Here is a 19574-nt window from a genome sequence, read left to right as displayed (position 1 = left end):
GCAATGTATGCATTACTTACTAAAAGTCTTCTCTACAATTTAGGCCACTCAAATACTTCAAGTAATCAAGCTTAACACTAATGTGGAGATCAAGAAGTCAATTTTAATAGTTTTCATGTAAAAAAAAATCTTCTAGTCCCAGTTTTAAGCCCCTAATAGTTAGTCAGCTCCCCTTCTTGAATATCTGATTTAAGTCCCTCCAACCACTTCCCTTATCTGGATCTCACACTGTTTGTCACTGTATACCTGCCCTACTTGCCCAGGGCCAAGTACCAGACAACTACAAACAGCCCCATGGACAGCTATGTCCCAGAGCTTCTGAAGTTATTCAAATTAGCTAATGCACAGGGTTCTCAGGGAACCTAATTCTGCTCCAGTTGCCGTGTATAAGTGCTCTCTACAGCTCCAGTGTGTTGTTACCCTGTCCCGGTGTACAACCGCTCTGTGGCCCTACATGGAACTCTTCTCTTGTTTGGAGCTATAAGTAACAAAGAGGTTTGCCTTTCATCTATCCAAGAGTTTTCGTGTTGTATCCTGTCATTAAAAGAATCTTTAATCTTATAAAACAGAAGGGTAGAATCTTTGCTTCTGTCGTAGTTTCTAGTGGTTTCCTGGCAACCTTTGGTTTTCCTTGGCTTGTAGAAGAAACATCACTCAGATCTCTGCCTTTATCTTCACATGGTGTCCCTGTGTATGCGCCCAGTTTTCCTCGTTTTATAAGGACACCATAAGAAGCTAAGAAGTACAAAGGAAGAAAAAAAGAAAAAACCAAAGACACCAGTCATATTGGATTAGGGACCAATCTATTTCAGCAAGGCCACATCTTAACTAATTATATCTCCAATGACCCTATTTCCAAATAAGGTCATCTTCTGAGGCACTGGCTATTAGAATTTCAACAAATAAATGTTGGGCGGGGGTTGCACTATTCAACCCATGACTGAAAGTATTTATTAAAGACACACATGTGACTATCTTATAACCCAACAATTTAATTCCTAGGTGTATATCCAAGAAAATGAATGTACACATAGACCAAAAATTATGTACAAAACAAGAATGTTCTTAGAAACTTTATGTTAGCCCCAAACTGGGACAATCTAAATCTATAGAGAAATGGATGAATAAATTGTGACATAGTTATTAAAAATTTACTATACAGCATTAAAAATTGAACTATGCAAAGAATTTCATGTATGTGAGTTCAAAAACTGTCAGAATGAATTAATGCTATTAGAAGTCTGAGTTGTGTTTGTCTTTGGAGGAGAGGGTATTAGCAGAGAAGGAACAAAGGACACTGAGTAATAAAAATTATCAACACCTTGGTGTTGGAAGTAATTAGATAAGTGCATATATATGTAGAAATTCATCAAGCTGTACACTCAAGGTTTGTTCATTTTACCATATTTAATTTTTACTCTCAAAATACTACTTTCTAAATGAATTGTTATATAATTTATCTTCCTACTTCAATGCTGTGGGAGAAGCAATGGGTTGTAAGCATTGGCTTTTTTGCTTTATTACTCAGCAAAACTCACTGACATTTCCCATCCGTGGCTTATCAGTCAAAAACATATAAAATGAAAGCAAAAGTTAAAGATAAGCAAGATAATGAAGAAATATGTTTTGCAATCCTGTTGAAGAGAGAATAAGCAAAAGTGACCAAGAGAAACAGACTCACTGAGTCTGTTGATTGATTTAAAGTAGATTTATGTTTAAGTAGAAAACCACTCCAAATGCATACTTTAGGAAAGATGTCAGCTTTAAGATTACTGATCTCCATCATTATCATGGTGTCTGGTAAGTCTGATACTGTGACATTTTCAGCTGAAAATAAAGCTTTCTTTCAATGATTATGAGGATACTCTTGATCTGCTTACTTATAAGGTGTTTCTTGACTTGTCCTAGCAGCGGTGATAAATGTGTACATTATCCAGCAAAACTCCTTCTGAGTTACCTTATCTCAATGGCATACTGACTAGGTGACTAGCTGAATTCAGAGTAATTGAGGGCTGGGATTGAAGTAAAACTAAAATTTTGTGACCTAAAAGTGGTCCTGGGCTTCTTTTGTTGGTAGATTTTTTAAGTTACTGATTCAATTTGATAACTTATTAGTTTGCTTAGGATTTCAATTTCTCCTGATTCAATCTTGGGAGGTTGCATATTTTCAGGAATTCACCAATCTTTTCTAGATTTTTCCAGTTTGTGTACATAGAGGTGTTTATAATAGTCTCCGAGGATCTTTTGTATTTCTATGAGATCAATTGTCATGTCACCTGTGTAATATCTGATTGTACTTATTTGGGCCTCCTCTCTTTTTTTTCTTTGTTAATCCAGCTAGTACTCTATTGATCTTGTTTGTCTTTACAAGGAGTCACCTTTTGGTTTTGTTGATCCTTTGTATAGATTTTTGGATCTCAATTTCATTCAGTTCTGCTCTGATTTTAGTCATTATTTTCTTCTGCTGGCTTTGGGGTTAGTTTATTCTCATTTTTCTAATTCTTTTCCATCTTCTTCTTCTGCTTTTTTTTTTTTTTTTTTTTTTTTTTGAGATGGAGTTTAGCTCTTATTGCCCAGGCTGGAGTGCAGTGGTGCCTTCTTGGCTCACTGCAACCTCTGCCTCCTGGGTTCAAGAGATTCTCCTGCCTCAGCCTCCTGAGTAGCTGGGATTACAGGCACCCACCACCACGTCTGGCTAATTTATGTATTATTAGTAGAGCCAGGGTTTTACTATGCTGGCCAGGCTGGTCTCGAACTCCTGACCTTGTGATCCACCCACCTCAGCCTCCCAAAGTGCTGGGATTACAGGCGTGAGCCATGGTGCCTGGCCTTTTCTAGTTCTTCTAAGTGTGATGTTAGATTTGTTAATATGAGATCTTTCGAACTTCTTGATGTAGGTGTTTAGCACTATAAACTTTTAACACTATGCTGCATCTCAGGGTTTTTTTAATGTCATGTCTCTGTTTTAATTAATTTTAAATATTTTTTTGATTTCTTCCTTAATTTTATTGTCTACCCAAAACTTATTGAGGATCAAGTTGTTTAATTTGCATGTATTTGTAGAGTTTTCAGAGACATGCTTGACATTGATTTCTATTTTTATTCCACTGTGGTCTGAGAGTATGGTTGGCATGATTTTGACATTTTTTAATTTATTGACACTTGTTTTATGGTTGAGCATGTGTCTGACCTCAGAGTATGTTCCATATGTAGATGAGAAAAGTGGATATTCTGTGATCTTTGGGTGGAGTAGTCTGCAGATGTCTGTTAGGCCCAATTGATCAAATACTACATTTAAGACCAGAATTCTTTTCTAAGTTTTCTGCCTTGATGATCTAACACTGTTGGTGGGATATTGAAGTCTCCAACCATTATTAAGTGGCTAAGTCTTTCCATAGGATTAGAAATACTTTTTTTTTTTTTTTTTTTTTAATTCTGAGTGCTCCAATGTCGGGCATGTATATATTTAGGATAGTTAACTCTTTTTTTGATTTGAACCCTTTATCATTGTGTAATGCTCCTCTTTGCCCCCCCCCTTTTTTTTTTTGCTGTTGTTGGCTTAAATTCTATTTTGTCTGATATAAGAATAGTGACCACTGCTCTTTTTTGTTTTCCATTTGTGTGATAGATCTTTTTCCAACCCTTTACTTTTAGCCTGTGTGTTTTGTTACATGTGAGATGGTTCTCTGGAAGACAGCAGATGGTTACGTCTCGTTCTTTTATCCAACTTGCCACTCTGTGCCTTTCAAGTGGCACTTAGGTTGTTTAATTCAGATTAATATTGATATATGAAGTTTTGACCCTGTTGTGATGCTGTTAGCTAGTTGCTTTGTAGTCTTGATTGTGTAGTTTCTTTATAGGGCTATGTATTTAAGTGTGTCTTTGTAGTAACAGGTATTGTTCTTAAATTTCCATGTTTAGAACTCCCTTAAGGATATCTGGTAAGGTTGGCCTTGTGGCAGTGAATTCTCTTAGTGTTTGCTTGCTTAGGAAAGATTGTATTTCTCTTTGCTTATGAAGCTTAGTTTGGAGAGTATGAAATTCTTAGTTGGAATTTCTTTTCTCTAAGGATACTGAAAATAGACCCCAATCTCTTCTGGCTTATAAATTTTCTGCTGAGATGTCTACTTTTAATCTGATGGGGTTCCTTCGTAAGTGAGCTGGCCCCTTTCTCCAGCTGCTTTTAAGATTTTTTTATTTCACATCGACCTTGGAAAGTCTAATGACTGTGTGTCTTGGGGATGGTCATATCTTGCAGTTGGCTGAATTTCTCAAATTTGCATGTTGGCCTCTTTAGGCAGATTGGGTAAATTTTTGTTGACTATATCCTCAAATTTGTTTTCTAAGTTGCTGACTTTCTCTTCCTGTCTAGGGCAAAGTTTAGGTTACCAGGAGGCCCATAACTCCTTGGGGACCTGCTGGTCCTCTGAGCTTGGCAGAATCAGAGCAGCTTGTGGGGTATGTCTGTGGGTGTTCTGGCAATGCAGTGGGTAAAGAGATGAGTATCCCTGGGCAAGACTCTTGCTGCAGGTGTGCACTGGTGTATTGGGGAAACCCGCCCCCAGTATTTCAACGTAGGTTATTTCTATTTTCCATAAGTGTTGGCCAGCTGAGAAATAAAGAGAGACAGTACAAAGAGAGGAATTTTACAGCTGGGCCACCAGGGGTGACATCACATATTAGTAGGACTGTGATGCCCACCTGGGCCTCAAAACCAGCAAGTTTTTATTAAGGATTTCAAAAGGGGAGGGGGGTAAGAACAGGTAGTAGGTACAAAGATCACATGCTTCAAAGGGCAAAAGGCAGAACTACTAATAAGGGTCTAACAAAGATCTCATGCTTCTGAGGAAACAGGACAAAAGGCAAAAGCAGAACTACTGATAAGGGTCCAACAAAGATCACAAAGCGAAGGGCAAAAGCAGAACTACTGACAAGGGTCTATGTTCTGCGGTGCATGTATTGTCTTGATAAACATCTTAAACAACAGAAAACAGGGTTTGAGAGCAGAGAACTGGTCTGACCACAAATTTAGCAGGGCAGACTTTTTCCCTACCCTAGTAAGACTGAGGGTACTGCAGGAGACCAGGGCATATCTCAGTCCTTATCTCAACTACATAAGACAGACATTCCGACAGCAGCCATTTATAGACATCCCCTCAGGAATGCATTCCTTTCCCAGGGTATTAATATTAATATTCCTTGCTAGGAAAAGAATTTAGTGATATCTCTCCTACTTGCACATCCATTTATAGGCTATCTACAAGAAGGAAAATATGGCTCTTTTTGCCCGACCCTGCAGGTAGTCAGACCTTGTGGTTGTCTTCCTTTGTTCCCTAAAAATCGCTGTTATTCTGTTGTTTTTCAAGGTGCACTGATTTCATATTGTTCAAATACACATGTTTTACAATCAATTTGTACAGTTAACACAATTATCACAGTGGTCCTGAGGTGACGTATATCCTCAGCTTATGAAGATAACAGGATTAAGAGATTAAAGTAAAGACAGGCATAAGAAATTATAAAAGTATTATTTGGGAACTGATAAATGTCCATGAAATCTTCACAATTTATGTTCCTCTTCCATGGCTCCAGTCGGTCCCTCCATTTGGAGTTCCTGACTTACCGCAACACTGGTGTGGTGCCTGTAGCCTGGATTCTTTGCCCAGAACATGGTTGTGAAGACCACCCAGCTTGTGCTCTCCTGACCAGTTTTCCCTGTGGTGTCAGTCCCAGGAGCAGGCGCAACCAGCTAGTTTTGTCCCAAGCCTTTTGTGAACAGATCACTGAGGTGTTCCAGATGTTGTGGGCTGTGGAGATTCCTTGGGCAGAAGCTGCAGATGGCCAATAGGCTAAACCCTTATTCGATCAGTCTCACAGATAAAGGGATGCCCAACTACCATGCCAAAACACAAACCTACTCCTCACTCTTCTCAGTGTTCTGTGAGTGGGGGCTCCTCCCTGGCTTGAACTTAGGCTACAGATCTCATCTTGATACCTCTGGGTGGTGTGCTTGAACCCTGGACTTTGGGATTGAGTGCATGGTTTTATCCTCTGACACCTCAAGATTGAGCACCAGTTGTGCTGGGGAGGTCAAACTGCTCCCAGGCCACTGCAAAACACTCAGGTGGGGAAATAGCTGTGTGCATGCTATTTCAGGAGTGGCCAGGCATGGGCCTTGGGTGGGGCTGGTGAACAAGGGTAGATTAGATACACCCTAGTCCTGTGGGAAAGGCAACCCTTCCTTCTGCCAGCCTGGCAGTCAGCAAGGGCTAGAATCACTCAGAAAAAGATGACAAACCTTGGTGATGGCTGTATATGGTTGTGTTTTGCTGCACCTACCCCACATGAGAAATCTTCTAGGTGCCACACAGGTTTGAGCTGTGCCTCTGCCTATTCTTTGGGTATTAAGTAACCATGTATTAGTTCATTCTCACGTTGCTATGAAGAACTACCCAAGAATGGGTAATTTATAAAGAAAAGAGGTTTAATTGGCTCACTGTTCCACAGGCAGCATGACTGGGGAGGCCTTAAAAAACTTATAATCATGGCGGAAAGGTGAAAAGAAAGCAAGCATGTCTTCAAATGGCCAGCAGAAGGTGAGGAGGTACTCCACACTTTTAAACAAGCAGATCTTGTGAGAATTCTGTCGTGAGACAGCACGAGGGGGAGGGTGCTAAACCATTAGAAACCACCCCATGATCCAGTCACCCCCGATCAGGCTCCCCTCAGGATTACAATTTACAATGAGATTTGGGTGGGAAACCAAACTATATCAAACTATCAATATATTTTTCCTCTTTTCTCTTGCTATCACTAACATACATTCTGTATCCCTGACTGGGATTAAGGGGCAGATCTGTGGTTATGAAATAACTTTGGACTGTGTGATGCTAATAGCTCCTAAGAATCAAAACAACAACCATTACTTTTAAATAATAATAATGATAATAATAATTAATATAAAATATGTATATGATTTATATAATAATCACAGTCACAATCAGCATATTTTTTTTCCAGGAAGAAATGACATTGTTCATGTATTAACACTCAGCAAACAATTTCAAAGGTTTTCTACCTAGAATTCTAGCAAGAAGTGGGGAGAGTTTATGTGCAGATTTTGGAACTTTTTTCCTCTGGCACTCTCATTTTTCCATATACTGAAGTAGTTCTGATATTTTATTTTTATTTAGTGTAGACCACAATTTGGTCAATGTTTCAGCTCACTAAACAAATGAATAGTGATATGGTTTGGGTCTGTGTCCTCACTAAATCTCATGTCTAATTGTAATCCCCAGTGTGGGAGGTGGGGTCTGCTGGGAGGTCATTGGATCATGGAGGTGACATTCTTATGAGCGTGTTAGCCCTATTGCCTCAGTGCTGTTTGCATGATAGTGAGTGAGTTTTGAGATCTGGTTGTTTAAAAGTGTGTAGCATCTCCCACCCACACCTCCTTCTTCCTACTCTGGGCATGTGAACATGCCTGTTCTGGCTTTGCCTTCTGCCATGAGTAAAAGCTCCCTGAGGGCTTCCCAGAAGCAGATGCCACCATGCATCCTGTACAGCCTGTAGAACCATGAGCCAACTAAACCTTTTTTTTCTTTATAAATTACCCAGTCTGAGGTATTTCTTGATAGCAGTGCAAGAACTGACCAACACACACAGAGCCCTTTCTAATGCCTGGAGCTATAGCATTGAATCTAGAATCTCTGCCTAACTGGATTCATATCAATAATTTGGCCTCATTCAGCTTTGTCTTTTTCATTATTCCACATCCTTAATATTCATTCCTATACATATTGTCTAGATTTATAACTGTATCCATTGGAAAAGTCATATAGCTCTTTTGGTGTGTGGTGTAACTCCTTGTGGATCACACTGTATCTCACTTTTTGGGCTCTGTGGGGACTCAAGTCTGGTTATAAGTCTGGAAGCAAAGAGGAGTGAGAGGGAAGATCCTGAGGAGAATAGAAAGTGTCTTTTAAGGCGACTAGTTGAAGAAAAATCATTATAGTTTCTTCAGGCAAAGCAGGGGGTTAACCACTTCAAACAGGGGTAGGAGGGCTGCTTCTATGGGCAAAGACTTAGGAGACTTTAGAGATTTTACACGCTCAGTTTCCTCAGCTTTTGCCTATATGTTCACATTCCAATTTTCAGGATCCCATTCCTTTCCAATCAATAACCCCACTCTAGCAGAGGATACCCTGACAAGTTAGGAATTCAATTTGTGTTGTCATTTAACCACTTATGGGATAAGTTTTGGTATCTGGAAACTTCAGCCTTGCTGAGAAGATAAGGGGTTCTTTCATGGCAGACATAGAAACTTCCAGTTCATTCATATAGTTTAAGTTGAGAATTTGAAGCCCTGAACTCATCTTTTTCTTTATCCATTTACCCAGCAAATTAGGAGAAACCAGTCAATCTCATTATATATTAATGTCCTAAAGTACCAAACACATAATCACTCAGACCTTGCCTTTTATAAATATTTGACTAGGATTATCCAGTGGTGACATTTTTGCATATCTCTACTGTTACTTCATTCCATGGACTATCAGTGTGCCCTCTAGCACTAGAAATGCAGTCATTAGTGCTTTTAAATCTAATTAGATTAGATGACCAATTTCAGAAAATCCTGAACCAATTCTGAAAATTCATCCTTAATATTCTGTTTCTTGAGGACCACTTATGGTACCAAATCTGTATCAGTCAGGGTTCCACCAGAGAAACGTAATAAGTAGAAAGTATGTATATGTACGTGTGTGTATGTGTGTGGGTGTTATTTCAAGGAATTGATTATTGAAATTGTGGAAGCTTGTAAGTTTGAAATTTATAGGGTGGACTGGTAGTCTGGAAACTTTTGAGCAGAAACTAATGCAACTAATGCTGCCGTGTTAAGGAAGAATTTTTTTTCTTACTCTGGAAAACATCACTTTTTCTCTTAAGGCCTTTCAGCCAATTGAGTGAGGCCCGTCTTCTTTATTGAGAATTATCTCCTTTACTTAAAATCAACTGATTGTAGTTATTAATCACATACAAAATACCTTCACAACAATGCTTAAATTAGTGTTTGATTGAATGATTGACTACTATACTCTAGCCAACTTGACACATAAAACTAACTATCACAGGAGGATACACATTTTTTTCAGGGGAACACAGAATATTTACCAAGGCAGACCATTAAATGAGCCATCAAACAAATCACAATAAATTTAAATTTATCTAAATAATTATTTTAAAAAGGCTTTCTGTTATTGAGACCAGCAAATGATCTCGTGGTTTCCTGTCTCCTTGTCATTTTTTACCTTGAGAGGTTTCCCTTACCTTTTTTGCAAATTCAGCCATGCATTTGGAACAGGAATTGTATTCATCCTATACTTCTAAGCTTTTTTTGAAGTGGGGGAGGTTGTCTATCATTTCTATAATAGTTCTGGAAATGAAACTTTACTCCCGGGCCCTGCATTGAACTCTTCCACTGATTAGAAGTGGGTGTGGCTGGCAAAAGACTGGTAGAGACTGATCTGTTATAATAATATTGGATGAATCATTTATTCATAAATACAAAAGAAATGTCAAAATCCTGATGTACATGCATTTATTTAGTTATGGTCTCACTGTGATTTCTTTTATGTAGAGGTTTTTGTGATTTTTGGTGTGATTATTAATTCATTTAAGGAATTGAAATGTTGTTTTCTGTGATCATAATAAATGAAATCAGGGGATTCTAGTCCATTTCAGTAAATAAAATTTATTAATTTTCTCCATATTTCTTCTCTAAATATTTTCTAGCTTCAGATAATAATTCCTATCTGATGACACAACTGGAAATACAGAGCCAGAGAATACTTCTTAATGAAAGTAAAATGCTCACTTACTTAATAACCAGTTTGATGGGAGGGTTGGATCATCAGCAGAAACATTTATATGGTCATTTGTCTTGTGTGCAATTGCAACAGATACCTCTCTGCACACTATTGCTTGAAGACCAAGAAAGGACCTACTTACTCAATTTAATTCCACAACAACAAAAAACAAACAAGTAGATTTCTTAGTAGCACACAAAAATGTGCTTGGTAAAATAGAAGCTAAAAAGAAGAAAACTTATAGCACCTTCAAGTAGTCTACATATTCTGGTCTTGGAATTAGACAAGGACACAGAATTATATTACAAGGTAAAATGAGATGAGCACTGTAATACAAAATCAGTGTATTACAGATAGTAGCTTTTCCACAGGCTATAGAAGTATTTCAGAAGGCATAAATTATTGGAAAAAAGAGGTGAGGGGATCATTGTGGACTAAAGTACAGGGTAGAAAGGCACATAAAATGTTCAGCCAATAGAAGCAGTCTGGGGTGGGAGGAGTTTAGTGTGCATGCTGGATTGCAGTGAGAGCAGAGCCTGGAAAGTCAAGTTGTACTCAAATAGCGGAAGGAAGTCGGAAAGGTACTAATAAAGTCAAAAGAAGAACTGCATGAATTAAGAAGTGGAAAGCTAGCATTTATAAATAATTCCAAGAATTGATTTTTTTAATGGGATAAAGACTATTCTAAATGGGAAATAAAGAAAAAAATACACAAAATATGGGGAGAAAATCAACAATTAACAACAAATATCAAGAAACCAAAGAAATGTAAGAGAATATTTTGTACAAATTCTCCTATTAAATTAGAAAACTTCCATGAAATACATTTTTTAGTGGAAAACTAAATTAGCAACTGGCTCAAGATGAGATGGAAAACGTGAATTGATAGAGAACCATAGAAGAAATTGAGAATTACTGCCAAAAAATGTGTGGCCTTAGATTGCTATGTAAGAGAAATAGTTTATATCACTTTAAGCCTTTAAGGAACAGATAATTTTTATGTCATTCAGTTTTTCCATAGACTAGAGAAAGGAGAAGTGTTTTCTAAATTTTAAAAGTATAACTCAGATATTAAATCCTGACAAAGTTAGTATACAAAAAAATTTCTAAGCTAATTTCACTTGTAAATGCAGAGGCAAAGATTCCACATATCAGCATATCAAATCGATAGTGCACTAAAAGAATTAAACCAACAACAAGGTAATATTTTTAGAAATGTAAAATAGTTGATATTAAATAATCTACTAATACACTTTACCTAATTTTAGATTAAAGAGAAAAAGAATCTCACAAACTGTTCAGTACATGTCAAAAAGGTGTTTGATAAATTTGTTGCGGATGACTTATAAAACATCCTAGTGAAATTAGGATCAAAGATACATCCACGGCATGACTGAGACTGAGTCTTAAGCATAGACCCCTGAGTGGTCTGAGGCCTGGTTGCCAGGCCCTTATAAGACCTTCTTGATTTACACATACTTAATGATTTACAATTAAAGCTGGTTATGAGAGTACAAAAAGCATATTTCTCCCTACTCCCATTATATAAAAACAGTCCTATTGATGCAGTAGCGGGCTGTCTGGAGTGGCCACGGCCATCATGCCAGCTGCAGAAGGGAGGTGCGGGCGGTGGCAGCAGGACTGGCTGTGAGAGCAGCAGTGGTGGTGGTGGGACCTCTGTGCTCCGTGTCCTGAGGCAGCTGACCGCACTACCCCCACCCTCACATGGTCAGGCAGCACCCACTCCCAGGCACTGAGCCTTTACTATGGCCTTAACCTCATCCCCTGCTTCATCCTGGGAGCCCACAAGCACCTGGCTGAAGGCACAGTCAGGACTCACACTGCTGGCCCTGGTCGCACTGGATTCCTTTGTGCAGGGTTGGCTGGGGCCACCATGCCACCTGCTCTTTGCCCACTGCTGCTGTGGGGAAAACACAGAGAGAAGGTGCAGCCAGGGCTGTGCATTCCATGAAGCCAACAGGAGCTGGGAACAAGTGGAAGCCCTGCCCCTTCCAAGTCAGCAGAGCAGGAGTTCCCCAGGTGCAACTGTAGCCACCCAAGCTGTGGCTTCAACCTGGGCACCCCTGTGTTCTTGGGAGCTGGGAACAGGCAGGAGCCCTGCCACCTTGACCCCCTCCAGACTTTGGGCACCAATAAGCACGGGAGGAAGGCCAAAGGGGGTTGCTGAGGGCAGCTTACTGCTAGCCTGCAGGTTCTCCTCGGCATGAACAGCGTGGGCGCCATGAAGAGCTGCAGGAGGTGGAGAGGCTCCAGGGCAGAAAGGCGCAGGTCCCTGGTAAAACCCCGCCTTCAAGCCAGGAAGGCCTGAAGCCTTGGGGCTGGGCTACTGGTCCCACAAACTGAAATTGGAACTTGTGGTGCTTTTTCTGAGCCCATCTATGGGCACCCATGGATCAACTGACATGCACTTTCTCCCCTCTGGGGCCCATAAAAGCCCTGGATTTAGAAAGACTTGAAGAGAAGATGGGACAACCAGCTGCAGAGAGGAGTATCTTCTCTGCTGAGAGCTGAATAGATAATGGGACAACCTGCCTGTAGAGAGGACCTGCCCACTATAGGGTTTCCTCTCGGCTAGGAGCTGAACACTCAATGGGATGACCTGCCTGTAGAAAGGAGCTACCCACTCTAGGGTTTCTTCTCTGCTAGGAACCACTCACTCACCAGGACACACTGGCTGCAGAAAGGAGCTCCCCATTCGGGTCTCCTCAGACCTGTTCTATTGCTCAGTAAAACTCCTCTTAACCTTGCTCGCCCTCCACTTCTCTGCGTACCTCATTCTTCCTAGTCACAGGACAAGAACTCACTGCCTGCCAAATGATAGGGTTAAAAGAGCTGTAACACAAACCGGGCTGAAACACGCCCCTTGCTTGCCACACTGTGGGTGACAAGGAGAGAAGAGAGAAGGAGAGAAGAGCTGTGGCACTTTGGGGAGTCCAGACCTAGGAGCTCCTTGAGCCAGGGCTGTGACACCCTTTTTACAGCTCTGCAGTTCCTGGTGTCTCCAAGCTTCTGGGCACCACCACATTCCCCAGAAGCTGTTTATGGTACACCTGTCAAGCTGCAGCCTTGCAAGGAGCTGGCACCCATGCCAGCACCTGGAGCTGCCCACTGCTCTGCAGGTAGTGTGCCGGGCTGTGTGCAGTGGCCAGATCCCATGCTCACTCATACATTGTTTTATTGGTCTGTGCCTGGCTCATCCTTGGCAGATTGGGATCCAGGCCAATAGTGCCAGCCAAGTGCAGCCTGCCAGGTCAAATGGGCAGAATGAGCCCAGTGGGCCACAGCAAAATTTGGGCAAAGGTGCCATTGGCCACAAAGGTTTCCAGCTGGCAAAGTGACATCCCAAAGATCCTGTAACACTATTGTCTCATGATGATCAGGCTTAAATTACCCCTGCCAAAAGGCAACTCCATGTTGTGCCTAGTGGTATACTAGGGGAAAGCTATAGCTTAGAGGAACTCTTGGTGCGTCTCCTGGTAGAAGTATCTCCCCTCTGAAACTCAAGATCCTAGACTCACAAATCTAAAATTACTGGGATTTGGAAGCACAAATTCTCTAAATGAGTCAGTAAGAATGATGGTGAAGGGAGGTGGAGGTTGCAGTGAGCCGAGATCATGCCACTAAACTACAGCCTGGACAACAAAGCGAGACTCTGTCTCAAAAAAATAATAATAATAATAAAAAAAGAATGATGGTGAGTGAGACTACCCCAGTTCTACTCCTTGTCTCTCAGATCCAGTTTATTCTATGAACTGGGGAACTGGGGACACAGCACCCTCCTAAAGGGTGGTGTCCCATCCTTATAAGATGTAATTCCCAAACCTCAGTTGTGCCTTCAAGAGGCTATGCCAGTGCTCCACCAAGCTGGCAATTTCTGAATGCATCTGCATGCCTCTACCCCACACCTTCTTGTCCTCTCCCTTCCAATTTTGACTCTTCCAGGTCTCTGACCAAACACGTCAAACCATTTGCCACTGCTCATGAGTTTATCTCTTTTGTTACTGAATCATTTTTTACTTGAGTATTTTTCATCATCGCTGTCTTTCAGGGCCAGAACACAGTGGGGCTACAGTGCTGCAACAGTCTACTTTTGGCTTATATCACAGACTGAGGCAACCCATCCATAAGCTAAGCTTTGGATTTTGGTCCTAGGGAACTCACAGGGAGGGCTTAGATGTGAGTTGAGGGAGAGATGACAGTGTAACAGTAGTATATGAAGTGGGGACCTGGACCATTTGTTCACTCAAATGACTGGTGTTCTCTCTTTCTGTTTTATAATGGAATGTTGCTGGACCCACTTTACTTTATGATTTTGTGGGTCTAATAGTATGCAGCTTACAATGGGCTGTTTTAGGAGCCTGATCGTTTCATATCCCTTGATTAGATGCTCAGTCTTCATCAGGGTCCCATAGAATGCCATGAGCTATTTTTAAAAAGGCAACTAGTTATCTGCTTCAGATGACATAGATTTACCCCAGAACCCTAGGCCTGCACTGACTGTCCTACTGGACTTGTCTGAGGCTCCGCAATGCATCTTTATCACAGAATCTTGTATCACAGATCTGCCTGATTTTATGAACTTATTTTCAGGGCTGGTGTACTATAGCATGGACCTGTTACAGATTCCTTTCTTGGCCTGGAGCACATTGGACAAGCATCCTATTAGAAGGTCAAAGCAGTAATCGCAAATATACAGCAGGCTGCCTCCAAAACCAAGTATTATGCTACTCAGTGGTAGGAAGTAAGGTTAAATAATTTGTCCTTTTTTCAGGAGGAGATATATGGTAGGGTCCAGACCACTGGGCTACTAGAAACTTCAGTAATGTGTCAGGCCCTGAATCTTTGTAGAATTGACTTCTCACCTCTGGAATGCATGTGATTGACTAAGGTATTCATAATAACCCTCACTTTTTGCTCAGAAGATCTAATTGATAGGATGTCATCAATAGAGTAGACCAATGTGATGGTCTCTGCAGAATGCCCAGATAGCCTAGATCTTTATAGATTACACTGTACATGAAAGTAGAAATTAAGGCAAGACCATATTTATATACTGTTTACTGTCCTGTGGAATACAAACTTACTTTTAATGTTCCTTCCTGGTGAATATTGAAAATAATGTATTTACCAGATCAATAACCACATATTGCAACTGGAGTATCTCTAGTAAAGATAGCTTATCTGGCAGAGTAGCTGCAGTTGGGGCTGATACTTTGGTAATTTTGCATTGGTCTACTATAATTCACCATCTAGTGTTTTGCAGGGATTGAACTGGTAAATTAAGTAGGAGACATAATGGGAACCACTATTTTAGTACACTTTAAGTCTCTGAAAGGAGACTCATACTTAGGTCTTCAATATTAATATTTATTTACTATCTTCGCCAAGGTGAGTGGTTTGGGGGATTTGTCTTGGTCTTTCCTATTATAATAGCTCTTTACAGATCAAGGAATCAACAAGACGGTCTGCAAGCTGCTAAGCATGTTCATTCTAGTTAAATATTCAGCAACTGAAAAACCACCACTGGATAAGTCTGTGGACTTTGAAGGTGCACTGTGATATAAAGCAGGCCCAGGATTTCTTTTATCCCCTGACTCTGATATGTTTCTACTCTAACAGGAGGCCCTTAATGGTCTTTGTGTTCTTGGGTATTAGGATCAATTCAGATTAGTATTCAAATAACCCTCAAAAGATATTTGTATTCCTTTTTCCCCAGTTATGGTTACCTAAACACATGGTCACAGGTTCTTTGGTGAAGGACTAGGGGAATAACTATTGCAACAGTTCTCAAAGTGTGGTTTTCAGATGGCTGGGGATAATCAAGACCCTTTCAAGGGGTCCCCTAGGTAAAAATGAGTTACAACAATAATAATAATGATAATACAGTGATGTTATTTGCCTTTCTACTGATATTTTCACTGAAAGTGCAATTGAACTGTTGTTTAAAATTACTGGTGGCTTAGCATGAATAAAGTGCAGAGTACTGTATTAGTTTGCGAGGGCTGTTGTAACAAAGAACCATAAAGTGAAAGGTGGAGGCAACGGAAACGTATCATGTTACAGTTCTAGAAACTAAAACTCCAAGATCAAGGTGTTGGCAGGGCAATTCTCCCTCTGAAGGCACTACGAAAAAATCTGTTTCAAGCCCTTTTCCTAGCTTCTGGTATTTCCTGGCTTGTGCAGCATACCTCCAGTTTTTACATGGTGCTTTCCCTGTATCCATATCTGTGTCCAATTTGCACTTTTTATGAGAACTCCAATTGTATTGCATTAGGGGCTCACGCCACTCCAGTATGACTTTATCTTAGCTAGTTATATTTGTAACGATTTTATTTTCAAATAAGAGCACATCTCTGAGGGTTAGGACTTCAACATATAAATTTTCGGATATATAATTCAGCCTATAAAAGGCACCAAGCTGCACCAATAGTCATTGTATTCTTTACACACTCACACACACACACACACATTGCCTAAGAATGTCTTTGATGATTCAGTAAAAAGTATTAATGTATTAAATCTCAAGCGTTATATACAGTATCTTTTAAGTATTCTACATGATCGAATTGGAAATACATTTAACGCATTTTTGTTGCATACCAAATCATGATGATTATCTTGAGGAAATGCATTTGTATCAAATGTTTGAGTTGCAAGCTGAACTCTTTCCAACCACCTTTTTACATCCAAGGTGGGCAAAATACTCACTCATTAAGAAAAAGAAGGGTTTTGGCTGGGTGTGATGTCTCACGCCTGTAATCCCAGCACTTTGGGAGGCTGGGGCGGGTGGATCACGAGGTCAGGAGATCGAGACCATCCCGGCTAGCAAGGTGAAATCCCGTCTCTACTAAAATACAAAAAATTAGCTGAGCGTGGTGGCGGGCGCCTGTAGTCCCAGCTACTCAGGAGGCTGAGGTAGGAAAATGGCATGAACCTGGGAGGCGGAGCTTGCAGTGCTTGCAGTGAGCTGAGATAGCACCACTGCACTCCAGCCTGGGTGACAGAGAGAGACTCCATCTCAAAAAATAATAAAAATAAATAGATAGATAGATAGATAAATAAATAAATAAATAAATAAGGGTTTTATGGGACTTTAAATGAGACCCAGTGGAAGAAATTGGCATGTAGAAATTTTTGCCATTTTCATTTTCTTATTGTGTCCAGTTAGCACTTTACTGTCTTTACGAATGTATACAAAGGCTATGCTCTGTTGCCATCCCATCCTATTGACAAGTGTGATGGTAACAGCATGGAAAATACTCATCAGAGACAATTCTTCCTGCATCAAAGCCTACAGGAGAGAAATGAAACAATGGAAAAACAACTGCAATGACAAGAGTATAACGTAGGCCTCCAGTCCTGACTAGAAACTTGCCCTTCAGATTGATCGCGTTGTCCTCACTCATTACGGGTATTACAGGTGAATAATGGTAATACCTGATGGGAATTTCCGTCATGGATATCACCCACGATGATGTCCACTGAAAAGGTCTTGGTTATCCGTAGCCATCTGAAAACCACGCTTTGAGAATTACTGCAACAGTCATTCCCCTAGGCCATCACTGACGTACCTAATCCTAACCGTACCAAGTGTTAGGTAAGGAACATCATATATTGTGGTATTGCACATCATCAGATTTGGACTGAAACAAATGTCTCTCTAAATTTCATATTCTTTATGTTAAGATTGAAGCACTTTTTCTTTACCTCTCTGCAGTTCCCCCTGAAATGACCCTGTTTCTAAGCAGGCATAGAACTGTGGTGTGCAAGACAGTTGCGGCAAAGCCAACTGCACAGATCTCCCGGACCCCAAGGATTGTGTCACCGAGCAAGAATATTGGGGCAATGGCACAGTGACTATTGGGAGTTCATGTCACTGGGAGGGCCACAATGTGCCTACCATGAGCTCATGGTAGGCACACTTGAGTGGCAACAAGAGTGACTACAGAGCTACTTCCTGTTTAGCCATTATTCCAGTTTTGTGTTCATTTCTTTCACTCTTTTAGAGGAGTTAGGTTAAAAAGAAAAAAAAAAAAAAGAAATGTACAGAGAAATTTCATTTAAAGATGATGTCTCCAGCATTTGGAGAAAGGAGTATAATTGGACCAGCTCATATGAGATTCCCACATGGACCCATCTCCTTGGTTGGGGAAGGAGGAATAGGGGGAGGCTTGGTTACCTCATACAAACTAGTTGACTAAACAAAGCGTCTCATGAATGAGAAATCATTATTAATTGCTTATAAGTATAATTTTTAAGATGTTAACAGGTTTTTTCCTCTAATGATGGCATAACTTCTAATTTCTGTTTTACAATTATTTTTGTATAATTTTAGTTATGGTTAACTAATTGTCTTTATGTTGAGTAAGACTTTGTAGGGGAACACTGGCTTCCACTCTGAGCACATAAAATTGATTTCATTTATTCTTCTCTAAATATTTTCTAGCTTCAAGCAGTTCATGTGTGGATGGAAAGCAGGTGACACAGAATTATTCAAAAATTGTTGCAGAAGGTAATATGCTTCCTTAGTAGTGGCCAACACTGAGGGATGGAAAGTTGAACTTCGGTAGAATCATTAGCTGATGGCCTGGCTGGGGGCCAGCCTTGTGATTACTTGAAGAATGTGTTGATCTGAGTGCTGTGATACGAGGGACCCTGAATGTCCCAGTCTCTAGTTCTCCAAACAAGCCATGTTCTTGCTTACCTCTGAACATTTGCTAAGGTGGAGTGGCGGAAGGAGCACGGATTTAATGACCTTTCAGGTCTGCGTTAAAGTCCTATTTCTTTCTGTATCTGGTTATGTGATCATTATCTGACTGTGAAATATAAGGGTTGAAGTACCACCTAAGAGACAAGTGACGCCAAAACAGGAGAGGAGAGATATTAAATGTAGGGTGTAGCAAAAACAAGCTTCATCCGCATAAAGGTTTGCCCCTCTGTAACTTATGCTATCGTGATGAGATCTCTGACACTCATCTCTGTTACAGGTGAGTAGTGACAGGTACTTTGGCAGAATAAGTACCTCTCAGTAAACCCTGATCAGTTGTGGAAACATTGTGTTGGCTTATGAGATGCATGAGAATCTATGTTGGAAGATGTTTGTAGGATGCAGGGCTTAATTTTTACTTTAAAAGATGGACAGAAAGGAGTCGACTTACACATTTACACCTGATAATTGGATTGAATATATAGAAATAAAATCTATGAGGAAAGTTTACCACTGAACTCTCTGGGATTATATGTGTGACTAAACGGGAAGGAAGGAAAATATCCAAAGGCTGTTTGACAATGTCACGAATTTGCAGTAAAACTTTTTCATGATACATGTCCAAAGGAAAATAAAGCTTTTAAAAATTATATGCCACACTACTTTTTAAACTAGAAATAAATATTTCTAAACATCTTATCAATAGGCATTTTTTTTAACTTACATGGGATGGCTTAACTGGCAAAATTAAAGATTTTTTTAAAGATCTATGGATCTCACTGACTGTATAATTCTCTAAATAAAACATGTAATTATCTAAATAAAACATGTCCAGCTAGCTGCACCTGAATGCCATATTAGTTTCTTTAATGAAAGAACCATAAACTTTCCACATTTATGTTTGTCCGAAATAACAACCTTAGAGACAGGTGTTTAACTTTGATGTTAATAATTTTTCTTGTGCTCACCAAAACAAAGGA

General features: G+C 40.1%; 1 protein-coding gene across 5 annotated transcripts in view; it reads left to right on the top strand.

Moving 5' to 3' along the window:
* Nucleotides 1–1614: 1614 nt before the first annotated feature.
* The window catches only part of CD200R1L (CD200 receptor 1 like), a 61019-nt gene continuing 43059 nt past the window's right edge, over nt 1615–19574 (top strand). For all 5 annotated transcript variants that reach the window (XR_003309896.1, XM_023213213.1, XM_023213222.1 and 2 more), the window contains exons 1-2: nt 1615–1800; nt 18334–18399. Coding sequence is in view for 4 of the 5 variants with exons in the window: in XM_023213213.1 (XP_023068981.1) it covers nt 1737–1800; nt 18334–18399 (130 nt within the window). In the remaining variant the exon portion in view is untranslated. The remainder of the gene's footprint in view (nt 1801–18333; nt 18400–19574) is intronic.

This window comes from Piliocolobus tephrosceles, chromosome 2 (assembly GCF_002776525.5).
Source record: "Piliocolobus tephrosceles isolate RC106 chromosome 2, ASM277652v3, whole genome shotgun sequence".
In the NCBI taxonomy this organism is placed as follows: domain Eukaryota; kingdom Metazoa; phylum Chordata; class Mammalia; order Primates; family Cercopithecidae; genus Piliocolobus; species Piliocolobus tephrosceles.
Note: the sequence above shows the minus strand (reverse complement) of the source record. Positions and strands in the feature narration are given on the sequence as shown.